Genomic DNA, 21,699 nt, shown 5'->3' on the forward strand with positions numbered 1-21,699 from the left:
TTCTTGTTTTCCATGAAAACATACATGAAAAGAGTTGCAAAATTAATAGCAAATATAGTCAAGACATTGACAAGGTTTTAAATAATGATTTTTAATTGAAATAATAATTGTGTCCTTCAAACTTTGCTTTTGTCAAAGAATCCTCCATTTGCAGCAATTACAGCCTTGCAGACCTTTGGCATTCTAGCTGTCAATTTGTTGAGGTAATCTGAAGAGATTTCACCCTATGCTTCCTGAAGCACCTCCCACAAGTTGGATTGGCTTGATGAGCACGTCTTATGTACCATATGGTCAGGCTGCTCCCACAACAGCTCAATAGGGTTGAGATCCGGTGACTGTGCTGGCCACTCCATTATAGACAGAATACCAGCTGACTGCTTCTTCCCAAAATAGTTCCTGCATAGTTTGGAGCTGTGTTTTGGGTCATTGTCCTGTTGTAGGAGGAAATTGGCTCCAATTAAGTGCCGTCCACAGGGTATGGCATGGCGTTGCAAAATGGAGTGATAGCCTTCCTTCTTCTAGATCCCTTTTACCCTGTACAAATCTCCCACTTTCCCACCACCAAAGCACTCTCAGACCTTCACATTGCCTCCACCATGATTGACAGATGGCGTCAAGCACTCCTCCAGCATATCTTCATTTTTTTCTGCGTCTCACAGATGTTCCTTGTGATCCCAACACCTCAAACTTAGATTTGTCTGTCCATAAGACCTTTTTCCAATCTTCTTCTGTCCAGTCTCTGTGTTCTTTGCCCATCTTAATCTTTTATTTTTATTGGCCAGTCTGAGATATGGCTTTTTCTTTGCAACTCTGCATAGAAGGCCAGCATCCCGGAGTCGCCTCTTCACTGTTGACATTGAGACTGGTGTTTTGCGGGTATTATTTAATGAAGCTGCCAGTTGAGGACTTGTGAGGCGTATGTTTCTCAAACAAAAAGTACACTCTAATGTACTTGTCCTCTTGCTCAGTTGTGCATCATGGTCTCCCACTCCTCTTTCTATTCTGGTTAGAGACAGTTTGCGCTGTTCTGTGAAGGGACTAGTACACAGCCTTGTATGAGTTCTTCAGTTTCTTAGCAATTTCTCACATGGAATAGCCTTAATTTCTCAGAACAAGAATAGACTGATGAGTTTCAGAAGAAAGCATGCTGATGCACGACTCCAACACCATCATTAAGTTTGCAGATGACACAACAGTAGTAAGCCTGATCACCGACAGCAATGAGACAGCCTATAGGGAGGAGGTCAGAGACCTGGCCGGGTGATGCCAGAATAACAACCTATCCCTCAACGTAACCAAGACTAAGGAGATGATTGTGGACTACAGGAAAAGGAGCACCGAGCACGCCCCCATTCTCATCGACGGGGCTGTAGTGAAGCAGGTTGAGAGCTTCAAGTTCCTTGGTGTCCACATCAACAACAAACTAGAATGGTCCAAACACACCAAGACAGTTGTGAAGAGGGCACTACAAAGCCTATTCCCCCTCAGGAAACTAAAAATATATGGCATGGGTCCTCAGATCCTCTAAAGGTTCTACAGCTGCAACATCGAGAACTGGTGGCATCTCTGCCTGGTACGGCAATTGCTCGGCCTCCGACCGCAAGGCACTACAGAGGGTAGTGGGTATGGCCCAGTACATCACTGGGGCTAAGCTGCCTGCTATCCAGGACCTCTACACTAGGCGGTGTCAGATGAAGGCTCTAAAAATTGTCAAAGACACCCGCCGCCCAGTCATAGACTGTTCCCTCTACTACCGCATGGCAAGCGGTACCGGACAAAAAGGCTTCTCAACAGTTTTTACCCCCCAAGCCATAAGACTCCTGAACAGGTAATCAAATGGCTACCAGGACTATTTACATTGTGTGCCTCCCCCAACCCCTCGTTTACGCTACTGCTACTCTCTGTTCATCATAGATGCATAGTCACTTTAATCATATCTACATAGACATACTACCTCAATCAGCCCGACTAACCGGTGTCTGTATGTAGCCTTACTAGTGTTATAGCCTCGCTACTGTATATAGCTTCACCACTGTTATTTTTCACTCTCTTTTTACTGTTGTTTTTTATTTCTTTACTTACCTATTGTTCATAGGTATACCTTTTTTGCACTGTTGGTTAGAGCCTGTAAGTAAACATTTCACTGTAAGGTCTACACCTGTTGTATTCGGTGCACGTGACAAATAAACTTTGACTTGATTTGATGCTCCAGATACTCAACTAGTCTTAAGAAGGCCAGTTTTATTGCTTCTTTAATTAGGACAACAGTTTTCAGCTGTGCTAACATAATTGCAAAAGGGTTTTCTAATGATCATGTAAGGGTTTTCGTCGTCTTCTCTGGCGAGGAGGAGTAGTAGGAAGGATCGGGGGACCAATGCGCAGCGTGGTAAGTATTCATTATATTTATTTATAACTCAGAACACTAAATAATAAAACAACAAAGAGAAGGAAATGAAACCGAAACAGTCCTGTACGGTGCAGACATAAAACAGTCCTGTACGGTGCAGACATAAAACAGTCCTGTACGGTGCAGACATAAAACAGTCCTGTACGGTGCAGACATAAAACAGTCCTGTACGGTGCAGACATAAAACAGTCCTGTACGGTGCAGACATAAAACAGTCCTGTACGGTGCAGACATAAAACAGTCCTGTACGGTGCAGACATAAAACAGTCCTGTACGGTGCAGACATAAAACAGTCCTGTACGGTGCAGACATAAAACAGTCCTGTACGGTGCAGACATAAAACAGTCCTGTACGGTGCAGACATAAAACAGTCCTGTACGGTGCAGACATAAAACAGTCCTGTACGGTGCAGACATAAAACACAGAACAGAACATAATCACCCACAACTCAAATGTGAACCCAGACTACCTAAGTATGGTTCTCAGGGACAACAATTGACAGCTGCCTCTGATTGAGAACCATACCAGGCCAAACACAGAAATCCCAAATTATAGAAACAATAACATAGACAACCCACCCAACTCACGCCCTGACCATACTAAAAACAAAGACATAACAAAAGAACCAAGGTCAGAACGTGACAGATCAATTAGCCTTTTAAAATGATAAACTTGGATTAGCTAACACAATGTGCCATTGGAATACAGGAGTGATGGTTGCTGATAATGGGCCTCTGTACGCCTATGTAGATATTCCATTAAAGATCAGCCGTTTCCAGCTACAATAATAATTTACAACAATAACGATGTCTACACTGTATGATCAATTTGATGTTATTTTAATGGACAAAAAATGTGCTTTTCTTTCAAAAACAAGGACTTTTCTAAGTGACCCCAAACTTTTGAACGGTGGTGACCAACCAAAGCTAAATGACAATAAATCACGAGGAGAGTGTCCATATTTCCTTTATTTCGATTTATGACATGCCTTTCCAATGTATGGATGGTTTTATCAGTGCTAGGTTTTGAGTTTTATCACAAAGCTTCAGCTTTTTTCCCTAAAGAAAAGAAAATTGACAGGCAGAGAAGAAAGACAACAACCACATTCTCTGTGTTTTATGTTACTTTCACGTCTTTGTTTGAGTGAGACAGTGGAAAACTAGGATATCAAAGTACATTTCACTTCTATCAGCTCTTTCAAAGCAAACAATAAAGAGTTCATTTCTCCTTTGTGTTGGTTCTATATACACTATCCTGGACATGAAAGGATTCCAAAACACATACACCTTTGTCTGTGAAACGCTATGCTTTCTTCTTTCATGTCCAGGAACCGACTCTGAATGTGAAATAATTTGGTTAAAATGAGAAACAGAAAATGTGAGATAAGAATTTCAGGCACTTAAATATTCTTCCAGACTCCTTGGCTTGGCTACACTGTGCTTTCTTCATTTGCAGTACGGTACATGTATTGAAAGAAAAAGTCTCCTAAACCCATTACAAATCCATGAGGCATGAACTCATGGCCTACGCTCTACAGGACAAGACAGTGCAAAATGCTGTACAGTAGCACAACATTCAAATACAACGATTTAAAGGGATTTCAAGTTCCTTCTCACACACAACAACAATGTACCTATTTGCATTTAGTTTGATGTGACTAGGCCTACTTGTGTGTCTATCTACCTGTTGTAACAGCCTGTTGTAACTACTGTTGTAACAGCCTGTTATAACTACATGTTGTAACTACCTGTTGTAACTACTGTTGTAACAGCCTGTTGTAACTACCTGTTATAACAGCCTGTTATAACTACATGTTGTAACCACCTGTTGTAACTACCTGTTATAACAGCCTGTTATAACTACATGTTGTAACTACCTGTTGTAACAGCCTGTTGTAACTACCTGTTGTAACAGCCTGTTGTAACTACCTGTTGTAACAGCCTGTTGTAACTACATGTTGTAACAGCCTGTTGTAACTACCTGTTGTAACTACCTGTTATAACAGCCTGTTGTAACTACATGTTGTAACTACCTGTTATAACAGCCTGTTATAACTACATGTTGTAACTACCTGTTGTAACTACTGTTGTAACAGCCTGTTGTAACTACCTGTTATAACAGCCTGTTATAACTACATGTTGTAACTACCTGTTGTAACTACCTGTTATAACAGCCTGTTATAACTACATGTTGTAACTACCTGTTGTAACAGCCTGTTGTAACTACCTGTTGTAACAGCCTGTTGTAACTACCTGTTGTAACAGCCTGTTGTAACTACATGTTGTAACAGCCTGTTGTAACTACCTGTTGTAACAGCCTGTTGTAACTACATGTTGTAACTACCTGTTGTAACTACCTGTTGTAACTACCTGTTGTAACAGCCTGTTGTAACTACCTGTTGTAACAGCCTGTTGTAACTACATGTTGTAACAGCCTGTTGTAACTACCTGTTGTAACAGCCTGTTGTAACTACATGTTGTAACTACCTGTTGTAACTACATGTTGTAACTACCTGTTGTAACAGCCTGTTGTAACTACCTGTTGTAACAGCCTGTTGTAACTACATGTTGTAACTACCTGTTGTAACAGCCTGTTGTAACTACATGTTGTAACAGCCTGTTGTAACTACCTGTTGTAACAGCCTGTTGTAACTACATGTTGTAACTACCTGTTGTAACTACCTGTTGTAACTACCTGTTGTAACAGCCTGTTGTAACTACCTGTTGTAACAGCCTGTTGTAACTACCTGTTGTAACTACATGTTGTAACTACCTGTTGTAACTACATGTTGTAACTACCTGTTGTAACTACCTGTGCTCATCGTATCATAAAATCCTCCCAAATGAACTGACCACCTTGCAGCTCTGGGGGAAAAAAACTCAACTTTGTAAACATTCCTTTTCAAAATACACATTTTTTTTATCCACATTGAATATGGAAAGAATCTTTTACTTTTCTCAATCTCTCACTTTCCTGCACATATCGCTCCTTCCCTCACTTATCTCTTCTCTCTTTATCTCTCGCGTTCACCCTCTCTCTCTCCCTCTCTGACCAGCCCTCTCCCTCCCCTCTCTCCATCTCTCTCTCTCTGTGGGATGTTTTAGTGAACCCTTGTCACTGTGATGGAAGTGAAATCCATTTGAATGAATGACAGCTGCAATTTGCTCTTCTCACTTTGCTGGGGGTATAACTGTACACACAGTGTTTCCAAAGGCAAGGTAAATGATACATGCATCTATCTGCATTCTGAACGCAGCATGAGGTTGAATAGAAGGGGGATGTATGTGTTGAAATTATTAGTCTTCCCATCGCCAGGTTTGTGACGCTGAGGGTGCGTCGCAATCTGTACCCTATTCCCGACATAGTGCATTACTTCCACCAGGGTCCATAGTGCTTTATGCACTATGTAAGGAATAGGTTGGCATTTGGGACACCAAACATATCTTCATTTTGGCTGAGAGAGGAAGCTTTGTGTGAGATACATTCCTCTGAATATTAATATGTATTCTATTTCAGGAAGCATAGACTGAGTCATAAAAAATCATAGCAAATGTTTGCTTTTTATAGAAAAACCAAATGCACAGTATTGTTTTGGGGTGTTGTTGTGTTAACATGTAACACAAAAAGCTTGTTCGGACTCAGGACATGAGAACTTGGACACTACTAGTGTACTGGTAAATCACATGACACACATACAAATCACTTGAATCTACCGAGTCTCTTGTGGGTCATTTGATATCTACCCCAAAAAACATTGTGTTACGTTATCTGACCATCACAAATCTACTAAGATGCAATGTATCAAGTTTGTCGTTTCAAGACAACAACAACATACAGTACAGGGACTTGACAAAGCGAATGAAGAAATGTGTAGTATTTTTACAGCACATCAGTAGTCTTTCAACAGTGTGATGTCGTGGTCATTTTAACAAATCATTGATTCCATTATTTCACATATGAAAATTTAAGGTAGTTTTCATGATTGATGTTGGGGCCCATTATTTGTTCAAATAAAATTAAACAAAGTATGCAGTTGGATGCACAAACACAGAACACTCTTCAGATTACCTTACAAAAGTTTAGTCCAACAAACCATTTCTCCAGATTTTGCTCTAAAAAAGATTTATCAACCTATCAAAATTTTAACCTGAGATTCAGATTTTTTTAAACGATCTCAGAACAGATCTCAGAACAGATCTCAATGAAGCCATCTGTGTTACACCCATAGTCTATACCTTTCTGTTACTCTGATATGAACTAACTTCCGGTGTCTATATTCTGACATGTACGCTGTGCATTCCAAAATGCTTGACTTTAGATTGATGCCTACAGACAAACGCTAACATTTAAAGCATTTCTCCTCTTTTAAAAATGGGGTTTTCTCAATGTTTACTTTTGTAATTTACACATATTGAGTGTGAAGCTTCAAATACAAGGATCCAGGTTTAATCTATCATGATTTTTTAAAAGTACACCACAGGTAGGACAAAATAAAAACATTTTCACTACAGAAGACGTTACATCCATCTTGAAATTTGGAACCAGTTGTAAACACTAGAAATATGGGTCCTATCTCCGGGTTTAGGTCGGAACCTCTGCTGTTCATGCATAGAATTAGAACCAATTAGTCATTCTAATTCTAGAACTAATTAGACAATCTAATTCTATGGTATACAGTCAGTTCTCACTATAGGGATGTCACACCGGACTACTGATGTCCTATAGTGTCCAGTAGTGATGATATCATGTTACACCACAGTACTGATGTCCTCCACCTCGTTGGGCTTCACAGGCTTGCTGGGGAGCGACTTGAGGTACTCCAGGTGTCGCCGGGCATCCTCCTGGTTCTGCCGTACGTAATACACCACGTAGGAGATGACCATGGCAAACCAGCCGAACATCGTCACCAGCATGGCGTAGTCCGTGGTCCTCTTGGCCAGGTTACACAGGTCTGTGTCCACCGCCAGGAAATGGCGTCCCTCCTGCTCCTGGAGCTCGGAGCTCCGGCAGAGGACGCGTGCAGCCGCCTCGTGGTTGTGGGCCATGCCGCCCAGTGCCTGCTGCAGTGTGCAGTCACAGTGCCAGGGGTTGTCGTCCACCAGGACACGTGCTTTGAGTCTGGCGAACGCATCCTTGTGCACACTAGTGATGCGGTTGTGTGAGAGGTCGAGGACCTGCAGTGTGGCCTCCACGCCACTGAAGGCGCCCTCCCCCAGCGTCTCCACAGCGTTGTGGGACAGATTGAGCTCCCGCAGCAGCCTTAGGCCCCGGAAGGCTTGGTCGGGGACGGCCATGATCTGGTTGTGGTCGAGGCGGAGCACGGCGGTGTCTGGAGGCAGGTCCGGGGGGATCTCTTTGAGCCGGGACCCGGTGCAGGTGACGTTGAGGCCAAGGAGCAGCACCAGGGGCCCCGGGCCGAGGTGGAGGCCAGGGTCGGGTCGGGCCCGCTGGCAGACACATCCCTTGGGACACATGGAGGCGGAGGGGAAGCACAGGGCCATGAGGACCAGGCTCTGGAGGAGCAGGCACATGGGGATGGAGCGGGACAGCCACATGTCCAGGGGAGTCATACTGGTGGGGACCACCAGCCCTCAGCATCCCGCCAAGAGACAGGGACACCACACCACTGGACCGACCCAAGAAGCAACAGACAGGCCACGGCTCATACCAAACACTCCATACTGGAGACTGATGAGCCTCCACCAACACACACCGTCTGTTCAGGCCTAACAGGGCCTGTCACCAGTTGGACTCATGCTGTAATCACACCTGAAATAAAACAGATAGAAGCATTAAACAATATAAAAACTGCTTAATGAAGTACTGTAAGTTCTTTGAACTACTTTTTTAGTGTGGAACTTTCGGTTTTAGCTGAAGTCAAAAAGACAAAACAGGAGCACCACGGTGTGTAAGTGAAAATAAACCACTCATATTCACATCATCATAATCTCATCATAACCGAGTTCCGTTTGATATAAACGATATTACACAACTTGTTATATTTATGGCATACTAGGCTACATGATAAGGTTAATCTAGGTTAGATGAATCACTGTCCTTAATACCCTAATAAACTTTTACTGCAGTGGGCTAAATCAGGGTCACACAGACTGTTTTGAAACAAAAGTATACACCTCACACACATGGTTATGGGCTTAGAAAAAGAAGACACCTGTACCATGTCAGAGTTGAAATGTATTACATTTTGAGTTTGCATCCCAATATTACACTTTATATACACTATAAATACAAAAGTATGTGGACACCCCTTCAAATTAGTGGATTAGGCTATTACAGCCACACCCGTTGCTGACAGGAGTATACAATCGAGCACACAGCCATTGGTAGTAGAATGGCCTTACTGAAGAGCTCATTGACTTTCAACCATCATAGGATGCCACCATTCAAATAAGACAAATTTCTGCCCTGCTAGAGCTGCCCCGGTCAACTGTAAGTGTTGTTATTGTTAAGTGGAAACATCTAGGAGCAACAACGACAACTCAGCCACAAATTGGCAGGCCACAAAAGTTCACAGAACGGGAACGCCGAGTGCTGAAGCGCTTAGTGTGTAAAAATCATCTGTCCTCGGTTGCAACACTCACTACCGAGTTCCAAACTGCCTCTGGAAGCAACATCAGCAACATCAGCACAAGAACTGTTCAGCCGGAGCTTCATGAAATGGGTTTCCATGGCCGAGTAGCCATACACAAGCCTAAGATCACCATGCGAAATGCCAAGTGCAGGCTGGAGTGGTGTAAAGCTCTTCGCCATTGGACTCTGGAGCAGTGGAAACGTGTTCTCTGGAGTGATGAATCACGCTTCACCATCAGGCAGTCCGATGGGCGAATCTGGGTTTGGCGGATGCCAGGAGAACGCTACCTGCCCAAATGCATCTGCCAACTGTAAAGTTTGGTGGAGGAGGAATAATGGTCTGGGGCTGTTTGTCATGGTTCAGGCCCCTTAATTCCAGTGAAGGGAAATCTTAATGCAGCAGCATACAATGATATTCTAGATGATTCTGTTCTTCCAACTTTGAGGCAACAGTTTGGGGAAGGCCTTTTCCTGTTTCAGCATGACAATGCCCACTTGCACAAAGTGAGATCCATACAGAAAAGGTTGGTGGAGCCTCCCGGGTGGCGCAGTGGTTAAGGGCGCTGTATTGCAGCGCCAGCTGTGCCACCAGAGACTCTGGGTTCTGTCGTAACCGGCCGCGACCGGGAGGTCCGTGGGGTGACGCACAATTGGCCTAGCGTCGTCCGGGTTAGGGAGGGTTTGGCCGGTAGGGAAATCCTTGTCTCATCACGGACCAGCGACTCCTGTGGCGGGCCGGGCGCAGTGCGCGCTATCCAAGGTTGCTAGGTGCACGGTGTTTCCTCCGACACATTGGAGCAGCTGGCTTCAGGGTTGGATGGCGCTGTGTTAAGAAGCAGTGCGGCTTGGTTGGGTTGTGTATCGGCGGACGCATGACTTTCAACCTTTGTCTCTCCCGAGCCCGTACGGGAGTTGTAGCGATGAGACAAGATAGTAGCTACTAAACAATTGGACACCACGAAATTGGGGAGAAAAAGGGGTAAAAAAAAGAAAAGGTAGGTGGAGATCAGTATGGAAGAACTTGACTGGCTTGCACAGAGCCATGACCTCAACCCCATCAAACACCTTTGGGAAGAATTGGAACGCAGACTGCGAGCCAGGCCTAATTGCCCAACATCAGTGCCAGATCTCACTAATGCTCTTGTGGCTGAATGGAAGCAAGTCTATGCAGCGATGTTCCAACATCTAGTCGAAAGGCTTCCCAGAAGAGGCTGTTATAGCAGCAAAGTGGGGGACCATCTCCATATTAATGCTCATGAATGAGATGTTTGCCGAGCAGGTGTCCACATACTGTTGGTCATCACAGAAGACTGAAATATAAAACAAAACCGTTTGACATAGAAACACAGGGTTTTCTGCATTTATTTAAGAATTCATTCATTATGAAATTATAAAAATATTAATACAATTCCACCCATTAGGCCACTAGAGGGTGGTTTAATTGCAGGAAAGGGCTACAACAACACATCCTTATGAACACACACTCTGTACTGAGACTTGACAATAAGCATGGACCTGTGAATCCTCCTGTCAATCAAACACTAGCCAGCTACAACTATGTTGTTTATTTAGTCAATTAAGAACAGATTTTTATTTACAATGAGGACCTGTCAAACATGTACATTTTATTATCTGTGTAAGAGTGAGAATATAGTAAGTACACAGTAATGGGCAGTTAGATAGGAAAAGCGAAGCAATGTTTATTTATGTTCCCATTCATGACATATGATTGGTATCGTTAGTAAAACAAACACGCACCTACTCTATTGTAAGCTTGTGTACTGTGGATAACAACACCACATTGGTTCCAAATGGCACCCTATTCCCTATGTAGTGCATTACTTTTGACTAGGGTCCATAGGGAATAGGGTGCTATTTGGGCCTCGATCTGATAAATGCTAAGTACAGTGGAATGCAGCAGGCTGGTTTCATCAAACCCCCCTCATTCTCCCTCTGTCACACTGTAATGTCACCTTCTCATAACAGATCTTTGTCTGCAGAACATCACATAGGGAAGAAATTCACTTATAGTACAGGAACTCTACATTAACCAAACTGTACAATACAACCCTATTCAATCATAAAAATGCTATGCAATTATTTTCTGTCCCATAACTTTCCCCATATAGAGATCCTGCCTATCATGTTTATAAACACATGCTAACATGCAGTGCTTAATTTGTAAATTGGGAGGTCCCGGAACACATAGTGAGCGCAAGAGGGGGGGTTACCCAGGGGGCTCTAAGGTACTGGAACACATTGAGCAATAAAGTGACTAACACAATGTGGCAGCTCAGCAGACAGAGTAAACAGCCATGTAGCCTACTGTCTGTGGTGGTTAAACGGACAGCACTCTCCAAGGTGCTGATTTATTCAAAGCATTTTAGACGTCACTGCAGTATGCCTACATACATGAGTGTAGCTGCGGGGCCTACACAAGTCAGAATCAGTGTATAACAACATTTTAGACGTCACTGCAGTATGCCTACATATATGAGTGTAGCTGCGGGCCTTACACAAGTCAGAATCAGTGTACAGCAACATTTTAGACGTCACTGCAGTATGCCTACATATATGAGTGTAGCTGCGGGGCTTACACAAGTCAGAATCAGTGTACAGCTACATTTTAGACGTCACTGCAGTATGCCTACATATATGAGTGTAGCTGCGGGGCTTACACCAGTCAGAATCAGTGTACAGCAACATTTTAGACATCACTGCAGTATGCCTACATATATGAGTGTAGCTGCGGGGCTTACACAAGTCAGAATCAGTGTACAGCAACATTTTAGACATCACTGCAGTATGCCTACATATATGAGTGTAGCTGCGGGGCTTACACAAGTCAGAATCAGTGTACAGCAACATTTTAGACATCACTGCAGTATGCCTACATATATGAGTGTAGCTGCGGGGCTTACACAAGTCAGAATCAGTGCACAGCAACATTTTAGACGTCACTGCAGTATGCCTACATATATGAGTGTAGCTGCGGGCCTTACACAAGTCAGAATCAGTGTACAGCAACATTTTAGACGTCACTGCAGTATGCCTACATATATGAGTGTAGCTGCGGGCCTTACACAAGTCAGAATCAGTGTACAGCAACATTTTAGACGTCACTGCAGTATGCCTACATATATGAGTGTAGCTGCGGGGCTTACACAAGTCAGAATCAGTGTACAGCAACATTTTAGACGTCACTGCAGAACACCCACCATGGGGTGGCAGGGTAGCCTAGTGGTTAGATCGTTGGACTAGTAACTAGAAGTTTGCAAGTTCAAACCCCCGAGCTGACAAAGTACAAATCTGTCATTCTGCTGCTGAACTGGCAGTTAACCTACTGTTCCTAGGCTGTCATTGAATTTGTTCTTAACTGACTTGCCTGGTTAAATAAAGATAAAGCAAATGTGCACATAGTCAGCTGTGGGGCTCACAAGACCCCAATGTCATTTTCAAGACATCAATGTAGCAGTAAAACAAATATCACAATATCAGAATATAACTTCAAATAAAATGCATTACTGTAGACTCAGCAGAACCCACATATATAGGCCTTCTGCCTATGTGATAATATGAAGCACATGTTCAGATTACCTTCACAGTACCGAACAAGTTTGTAAAGGAAAACAATTTTCCTACCTTAGTTTTCAAAACCTCCCACAATGACTCTCCCCATGTCAAGTTCATTCAACTCCTGACAGTCAATTTCTTGCTCAAAGCCATGAGCGGGCCTGTGGCTGTGACGTTTAGCCTCCTTCTAAGGCTGTTGTGAAGACTCTGGCTGTAGTGTCTATTTTTTTCATTTTGAGGGTTAACTATAACCTGGGTGTCCTCTTTAGCCTCGTCTACAAGGCTTGCTGCCACCAAATGCGCCGTGGTTCAGGCATATTCAAAAATATATATAATTCTGAGGGCTCTTTGTTATTGTTTTTATGTCAAAGGCAGAGGATGTTTCTGTACATTCCACCCTCTCTTTTGCTAGCTAGTTGAATCCCTCCAGTCATTTCTAGACTCAGGCTCCCTACCTCTTTGCATGTTGTACAGCCTAGCTTTAAATTCTACATGACAAGCCCTTGGTTATACGTTTGTTGTTCTTGAACTGCAAATTGCACCTGCTTCGAGCACTTCGTCGGGGGATGCACTGTCCCCCCCAGCTCCCCGTCTCCCTCTCCCGCTGAGTCACACTCGCTAGTAGGCCTACTAGGTAGTGGAGGTGCTGGTGGTGATGCTGAACTGGCGGGATTAGCAACGCTGCTAGCTCAGGCATCACCATCAGGAACAGTTTGCCCCTCACTCCTCTTCTTCGGCACTGACAGTTCTCTGGCCCGTTCTGGGTTTGATTCACCATCTTTCTCTGGATTTTTAGACTTGAAAAATGTCATCAAACTTGATTGCCTTTTTTAATCAATTTTTTTATTTGTCTTTCCCACGTTTCAAATTCAGTAGGGAGACAACTAGCCTAGGCTATGTGACGTGATTACGTAGGGACCTCTTCACTAGTTGACCACCACTACCCAAACCTGTGTCAAGATCAGTTACTTACTCCACCGGCCTCCCCATAACCTCTATGAGAAGGTCTGGAATCAGTGTGACAGGATAGGATGATGACACAGAAGGATCACCACGCTTTTACATGATGGTCTTTCTGGGGGGCAGGAGAAATAACAAGGCAACTTGATTTAATAGAATGTTTACAGTGCGAACAGTGAAACAATTAATAAATCATGCTGTGAGAGGTACCGGATCTGGGCAAATAGGTGCCGGAATGAACAAAGTCAAATCTGAGAGGTGCCGGATACTGTTCCGGCAGGATCCGGCTCAAATTAAGCACTGCTAACATGTGTCTGTCAGATATCCCTGAGGTGTTGATAAAAACACATTAATTACTGAGCTCGAACAGGATAAGATCGTGAAAAATGTATCCACTTAAGGCATATGATCAATTCTGCATCAGATTATGTACAGCTTTCCTATACTGCCCAGCAGCTTGATGGGAGGCGTTGTAGGATGCTCTAGAAGAAAGAGAGCGAGAGAAAGAGAAAGAGAAAGAGAAAGAGAAAGAGAAAGAGAGAGAAAGGTTTAGAGAGAGAGAGAGAGAGAGAGAGAGAGAGAGAGAGAGAGGGAGGGAGAGAGAGAGAGAGAGAGAGAGAGGAGAGAGAGAGAGAGAGAGAGAGAGAGAGAGAGAGAGAGAGAGAGAGAGAGAGAGAGAGAGAGAGAGAGAGAGAGAGAGAGAGAGAGAGAGAAATGTTTAGAGAGAGAGAGAGAGAGAGAGAGGGAGGGAGAGAGAGAGAGAAAGAGAGTGTGAGAGAGAGAGCGAGAGCGAGAGCGAGAGAAAGAGAAAGAGAGAGAAAGGTTTAGAGAGAGAGAGAGTGAGAGAGAGCGAGAGAGAGAGAGAGAGAGGGAGGGAGAGAGGGAGGGAGAGAGAAAGAGAGAGTGTGAGAGAGAGAGAGAGAGAGAGAGAGAGAGAGAGAGAGAGAGAGAGAGTGTGAGAGAGAGAGAGAGGGAGAGAGAGAGAGAAAGAGAGCGAGAGAAAGAGAGAGAAAGGTTTAGAGAGAGACAGAGTGATGGAGATAGGGAAGCATCTGTGTTGTTTGTATGAGGCCGTCTTCCCCGTGAGCACCAGGCACAGGGGCTCAAGTGAGTCTAGGTTCAAATGTCAACTGCCAAAAAGCTGAATTGCATGCAGGCATGTCATCCATCATCGACGAGTAGAAAAATGGCAAAGCAACACAAGTGACAGTTGGTATCCACAGTGACGAGGGATTTTGAATGCATCATCTTCAGAGGCCCTTGGAGGGGAGAATATAGGCGGTGTCACTGGGAGTGTGTGAGCTTTGAGTCCTTTCAAGTCCAATGACTGACTGAAGTCCTACCATCATTTTCAATTCAGCCTGGCTGAATTCAGCTGGTGGCCCTCTCTTGTCTCTGGTCACAGTGTACAAGGTTGTTCACATTCTGGGTTAAAATAGGCCCCTGTGAACTCAGCCGCGAGGCAGCGACCATTCTATTTTTGGCTCCAATTAAATTTTCATTTCACAAATTAAGAAGGACATGATTGCCTTGTTATTCAGATTCAGTGGAACCATTAAAACGTTCATAAATTGAATAAAGTGCTTACTTTATACATGCAGTCTTTCTATTATCATATTGGTTAGCAGAATGGTTTTGAAAATTGTGAAAAATCTGACCAATTACACTATATCTGCAAAGGTATGTGGACATCCCTTCAAATGAGTGGATTTGGCTATTTCAGTCACACCCGATGCTGACAGATGTATAATATTGAGCACACAGCCTTGCAATCTCCATAGACAAACATTGCAGTAGAATGGCCTTACTGAAGAGCTCAGTGACTTTCAATATGGCACCGTCATAGGATGCCACCTTTCCAACAAGTCAGTTTGTAAAATTTCTGACCTGCTAGACCTGCCCCGGTTACCTGTCAGTGCACCGGTTCAGCCGCGAAGTGGTAGGCCACACAAGCTCACAGAACGGGACTGCAGAGTGTTGAAGCGAGTAGCACGTCAAAATCATCTGTCCTCGGTTGCAACACTCACTACCGTGCAAAGCTTGCCTTCATTGGACTCTGGAGCAGTGGAAACGGATTCTCTGGCTTCTCACGCTTCACCATCTGGCAGTCCGGCGGACAAATCTGGGTTTGGCAAATGCCAGGAGAACACTACCTGCCCGAATGCATACTGCCAACTGTAAAGTTTGGTGGATGAGGAATAATGGTCTGGGGCTGTTTGTCATGGTTCGGGCTCCTTAGTTCCAGTGAAGGTAAATCTTAATGCTACAGCATACAATGACATTCTAGATGATTCTGTGCTTCATACTCTGTGGCAACAGTTTGGGAAAGGCCCTTTCCTGTTTCAGCATGACAATGCTACCGTGCACAAAGTGAGGTCCATACATGTAGTGTATCATGTCATCAATGTCAACTTGGATTTTTGTAAAATAAATATCTGTCATCATACGATTTTAAGGGGTGGAGGCTGGGCAATGGATGTTTTTTACCATTACTGGAAAAAGAGCAATCCTTTACAAAAATCTGATTTTTGAATGCAATTACCCATGAACAAAAATATAAATGCAACATGTAACAATTTCTAAGATTTTACTGAGTTAAAGTTCATCTAAGGAAATCAGTCAACTAAAATAAATCAATTAGGCCCTAATCTATGGATTTCACATGACTGGGAATACAGATATGCATCTGTTGGTCACAGATACCTTCAAAAAAAGGTAGGGACATGGATCAGAAAAGCAGTCATTATCTGGTGTGACCACCATTTTCCTCATGCAGCGTGACACATCTCCTTCACATAGAATTGATCAGGCTGTTAATTGTGGCCTGTGGAATGTTGCCCCCCTCCTCTTCAATGGCTGTGTGAAGTTGCTGGATATTGGTGGGAACTGGAATACGCTGTCATACATGTTTCTCCAGAGCATCCCAAACATGCTCAATGCGTGACATGTCTGGTGAGTATGCAGGCCATGGAAGAACTGGGACATTTTCAGCTTTGAGTAATTGGGTACATATCTTTTCGACACGTGGCAATGCATTATCATGCTGAAACATGAGGTGATCTCGTCACGGTATCTCTGTGCATTCAAATGGCCATCGATAAAATGCAATTGTGTTCATTCTCCGTAGTTTAAGCCTGCCCATACCATAACCCCACCACCACCATTGGGCACTCTGTTCACAATGTTGACTTCAGCAGACCGCTCGCCCACACGACACCATACACGCTGTCTGCCATCTGCCCAGTACAGTTGAAACCGGGATTAATCCGTGAAGACAACACTTCCCCTGCATGCCAGTGGCCATCGAAGGTGAGCATTTGCCCACTGAAGTCTTTTACCACGCCGAACTGCACGACGAGCACGACGAGCACACAGATGAGCTTCCCTGAGATGATTTCTAACAGTTTGTGCAGACATTCTTTGGTTGTGCAAACCCACAGCTTCATCAGCTGTCTGGGTGGCTGGTTTCATACGATCCCACATGCGAAAATGCTGGATGTGGAGGTCCTGGGCTGGTGTGGTTACTCGTGGTCTACAGTTGTGAGGCTGGTTGGACATACTGCCAAATTCTCTTAAAACTATGTTTTAGGCAACTTATGGTAGAGAAATTAACATTTAACTTGAGACATTCAACTTGAGGCATTGTGTTGTGTGTATAGACAGGATTGTGTTGAGGCACAAATCTGCAGCATTGAAGGTCCCCAAGAACACAGTGACCTCCACCTCCAAGTTTGGAACCATCAAGTCTCTTCCTAGAGCTGACCACCCGGTCAAACTGAGCAATTGGGGTAGAAGGGCCTTGGTCAGTTAGGTGACGAAGAACCCGATGGTTACTCTGACAGAGCTCCAGAGTTCATCTGTGGAAATGGGAGAACCTTCCAGAAGGACAACCATCTCTGCAGCCCTCCACCAATTAGACCTTTATGGCAGAATGACCAGATGGAAGCCACTCCTCATTAAAAGGCATATGACAGCCAGCTTAGAGTTGGCCAAAAAGCACCCATAGGACTCTCAGACCATGAAAAACAAGATTATCTGGTCTGATAAAACCAAGATTGAACTCTATGGCCTGAATGCCAAGTGTCACGTCTGGAGGAAACCAGGCACCGCTCATCACCTGGCCAATGCCATCCCTACGGTGAAGCATGGTGGTGGCAGCATCATGCTGTGGGGATGTTTTTCAGTGGCAGGGACTGGGAGGCTAGTTAGGCTCGAGGGAAAGATGAACGGTGCAAAGTACAGAGAGATCCTTGATGAAAACCTGCTTCAGAGCACTCAGGACCTCAGACTGGGGTGAAGGTTCACCTTCCAACAGGACAACGACCTTAAGCACACAGTCAAGACAACGCAGGAGTGTCTTCGGGATAAGAGTCCAGACTTGAACCCGATCGAACATCTCTGGAGAGACCTGAAAATAGCTATGCAGCGACACTCCCCATCCAACCTGAGAACTTGAGAGGATCTGCAGAGAAGAATGGGCGAAACTTCCCAAATACAGTTGTGCCAAGCTTGTAGCGTCATACCCAAGAAGACTTGAGGCTGTAATCGCTGGTAAAAAAGTGCTTCTACAAAGTACTGAGTAAAAGGTCTGAATACTTATGTAAATTTAATATTTCAATTTTTTATTTTGAATACATTTGCAAAAATGTCTAAAAACCTGTTTTTGCTTTGAAATTATGGGGTATTGTGTGTAGACTGATGAGGGGGAAAGCGATTGAATACATTTTAGAAAAAGGCTGTAATGTAACAAAACATGGAAAAATTCAAGGGGTCTGAATACTGCCCAAATGCACTGTACTTCCATTCATTTAAAAAAAAAAACGGTACCGGTTTACCTTCAGATGAGTCCCGTGACACTTGTGGGGGTCGTTTACATGATTTACCAATTTTCGGGATGTCTCATGGTCTGACAAACACCGCTCTAGCTCTGCCACCTTTCACCACAGATGAGGAAGTGTTACACTGGTGGATGCTGTGGATTGAGATGCATCCAATGCAATAAAAGCAGATATCTCTAGTTTAAACTGATGGATTTTGATGGGGATTTTTTTGTTATGTAACTTAGATTGACATACCGGTGCGTCAATCGACTCTAGGGGGTTAATCATCTTCTGTATATGCCACACTTATCAAGTGGATGGATTATCTTGGCAAAGGATAAATGCTCACTAACAGGGATGTAAACACATTTGTGCACAAAATTGTAGAGAAATACACTTTTTGTGCATATGGACAATTTCTGGGATCTTTTGTTTCAGAGCATGAAAAAAGTTCACGTGTGGCTCAGTAGGTAGAGCATGGCACTTGCAATGGCAGGGTTGTGGGTTCAATTCCCATGGGGGGCCAGTATGGGGGAAACATACAGTGGAGATCTGCATGGAGGAATGGGCCAAAATACCAGCAACAGTATGTGAAAACCTTGTGAAGACTTACAGAAAATGTTTGACCTCTGTCATTGCCAACAAAGGGTATATAACCAAGTATTGAGATACACTTTTGTTATTGACCAAATACTTATTTTCCACCATAATTTGCAAATAAATTCATAAAAAATCCTACAATGTGATTTTCTGGATTTTTTTTTCTCATTTTGTCTGTCATAGTTGAAGTGTACCTATGATGAAAATTACAGGCCTCTCTCATCTTTTTAAGTGGGAGAACTTGCACAATTGGTGGCTGACTAAATACTTTTTTGCCCCACTGTAAGTCACTCTGGATAAGAATGTCTGCTAAATTACAAACATGTAAACATGACACATTTATATTTTTGTTCAGTTTAAATTGGTCTGTAATCACAATCTAGCACGCACTCTAGAACTGGGATGGACTCCCAATCAACTACAATCATGCATGGGCTTTGTAAATAGCACTTAGGCTATGGAGTGGCTGCTCAATCATTTTCTCCCCAATGGGCTTGTAAGTAAGCATTTCACAATGCGGTCTCCTGTTGTACCTGTTGTATTCGGCGCATGTGAAAAATAACATTTGATTTGATTTGTAAGAGCTTTGACTTCCAGGGATGTCAACCAAAGCTTACATGTGAGGCTATTTCCTATGACAAATCTCAACATGGCAGTAAGGATGAATCATGTAGTAAAGAAACATAAAGTAATCCATCGCAAAACACTGTCAGACTGGAACTATTTAGCCTGAAGACAAATGAATGGTCCAAAGTTCAATAAGATATCTCTTGGATATGACCCTACCATAAGGTCAGAGAATAAATTATGTCAATTGTACTATACATTTACAAAACAATCACTAGAATATTATGTAACATCAATGTTATTACTGTAATAATTAGTGCTACTACACAGGTCTTAGAGAAATGTGATTTACACCATCATTGTATTAAAAGGCAGAGTAATTTGATTGGTCCAAGACTTGGAGTTGAAATGTATTTTGATACAATGTGGCCCTATTTCTATCATTTATCATAGCATATGGCCATTCTATTACTTAAGTTGCATGTTCCTGTCAAGGCCATATTTATGGGATAGCATCAACATGAAATTCAACAAAGATGTGGATGCATCCAAAATGGCACCCCATTCCATACATAGTACACTACTTTTTACCAGAGCTGTGGTGCACTACATAGGAAATAGGGTGCAATTTGGGATGCAAATTTAGACCTAAAGCGGACTTGCCTACTGTGTTTTCTTGACCCATATAGTCCTACATCACTTGATACATTTTGTGATAATCAAATAAACATCATTATTAAGGATTAACTATTTATGCAAATAGTCTCGAGCTGGATCTGGGGATTTTGAATTACCATAGAAATGGGCCTGAGCAAATAATAGCCAAGCTATTCCTCAAACAAAATAGTCTGCAAGTGTTATAAACGGCATGGCATAGCATTTCCCAAACAAATAAACCATGCCCCATGGTAAAGTATATGATATATGAGTAGCCAAGCATACACTAAGTTGTAAACTTTTTTTAGGTAGGCCTATAGGTATGCATGTATGCCTTTAGTTTATCGGTTATATATTATCATTATGATATTCCTAGATTATATTATTATAGTATGAGTTTTGATATGATATCATGAGTGAATATCTGCTGAACAATTTCCATATGAACACTAATGATAAGGAGGACACCCCGCAGTGTGAGCCTGCTCGTCATCAAGGTGAATTTCTTCCTATAGCGCACCGTTAACCCTGCTCTCGAGCTCGGCGCCTGAATGCGACGTACTACAGGGTACCCGGCTCCCCTTTTCTGACCCGCGCAGCTGTTATTTTCTACATGTAAAAAAATCACTGCCATGATTAAACTACAGTATTTCATTGCGGCATTCATGTAAAGATGTCATCCATGGAACTATGTCATGTTCAAGTATTTACCAAGGACATAACAGCAATGTTATTGCAGGTATCCTATAATACCATTATTCTAATAGAGTAATAACAATACATTCGATATACCTACCTACAATAAACAATATTTGAGTGATCAGAGAACATCAATGTAGCTGTGAAGCAACACATTGAATCGTCACATGACACATGAATAATAATATTAATTTAAAACATGGTGGATTTTGAAATAACCCCAAAAAATGATATATATAACGACCCCAAACCCATCTATTTTCATTTCCCCCCCCCATAATCTGACTAACAACAATCACCAACTGAAAAGAAAAAGAAAGGTGGAAAACCAGCATGAAAATTAGCTCATACATACGTATGTGTGTGTGCTGCGCGTGTAGCGGAGCTGCGGAGCAACAGGCGACATATGTTTCCATTCTCACCTGCAATAAAAACAACCGTCAGTCTCTCAATTTCCGACTTTAACATTCTAAACGGATCTTTCCAACGCAATCTTCCTTCTCCAGTAGTTTCCTATCCTCGTCAAAAATGTTGGAATAGCGCAGTTGAAATTCACATTTTTACAATTGCTTGTTGCTGCTCGGTATTGAACGTGAAAGGAGTGTGACTGAGCTCAAGCTGGCAAGGGAGGGGTTTGCGAGACGAGCATTGAAGGCGACAGTGTTCACCCGGAGCGCGCGCGGGGATGAACGGTCAGTCAGACAATAGGTGTTGCCTCAGTGTCTGTTGGGTTCGTCTGACTAATTCAATCCACTTGTAATATATCATCAGATACGTTCGGTCTTTTGCATCGTCGTAAAACTAAAAGGAGAGCTGTTGAGTTAA

General features: G+C 43.1%; 1 protein-coding gene across 1 annotated transcript; it reads right to left on the reverse strand.

Moving 5' to 3' along the window:
* Positions 1–3,264: 3,264 nt before the first annotated feature.
* Positions 3,265–21,486, reverse strand: LOC109907106 (leucine-rich repeat-containing protein 3B-like). The gene is made up of 2 exons (XM_031793415.1): positions 21,297–21,486; positions 3,265–8,176 (listed from the first exon to the last, which is right to left on the reverse strand). The coding sequence occupies exon 2, from the start codon at positions 7,975–7,977 to the stop codon at positions 7,156–7,158; it is 822 nt and encodes a 273-aa protein (XP_031649275.1). The 5' UTR covers positions 7,978–8,176; positions 21,297–21,486; the 3' UTR covers positions 3,265–7,155.
* Positions 21,487–21,699: the final 213 nt, after the last annotated feature.

The sequence above is a fragment of the Oncorhynchus kisutch genome, linkage group LG17, assembly GCF_002021735.2.
Source record: "Oncorhynchus kisutch isolate 150728-3 linkage group LG17, Okis_V2, whole genome shotgun sequence".
NCBI classification, from domain to species: Eukaryota; Metazoa; Chordata; class Actinopteri; order Salmoniformes; family Salmonidae; genus Oncorhynchus; species Oncorhynchus kisutch.

Excerpts from the sequence above, each read along its gene's own strand:
- LOC109907106 (XM_031793415.1), bottom strand. The coding sequence starts at position 7,977 with ATGACTCCCCTGGACATGTGGCTGTCCCGCTCCATCCCCATGTGCCTG.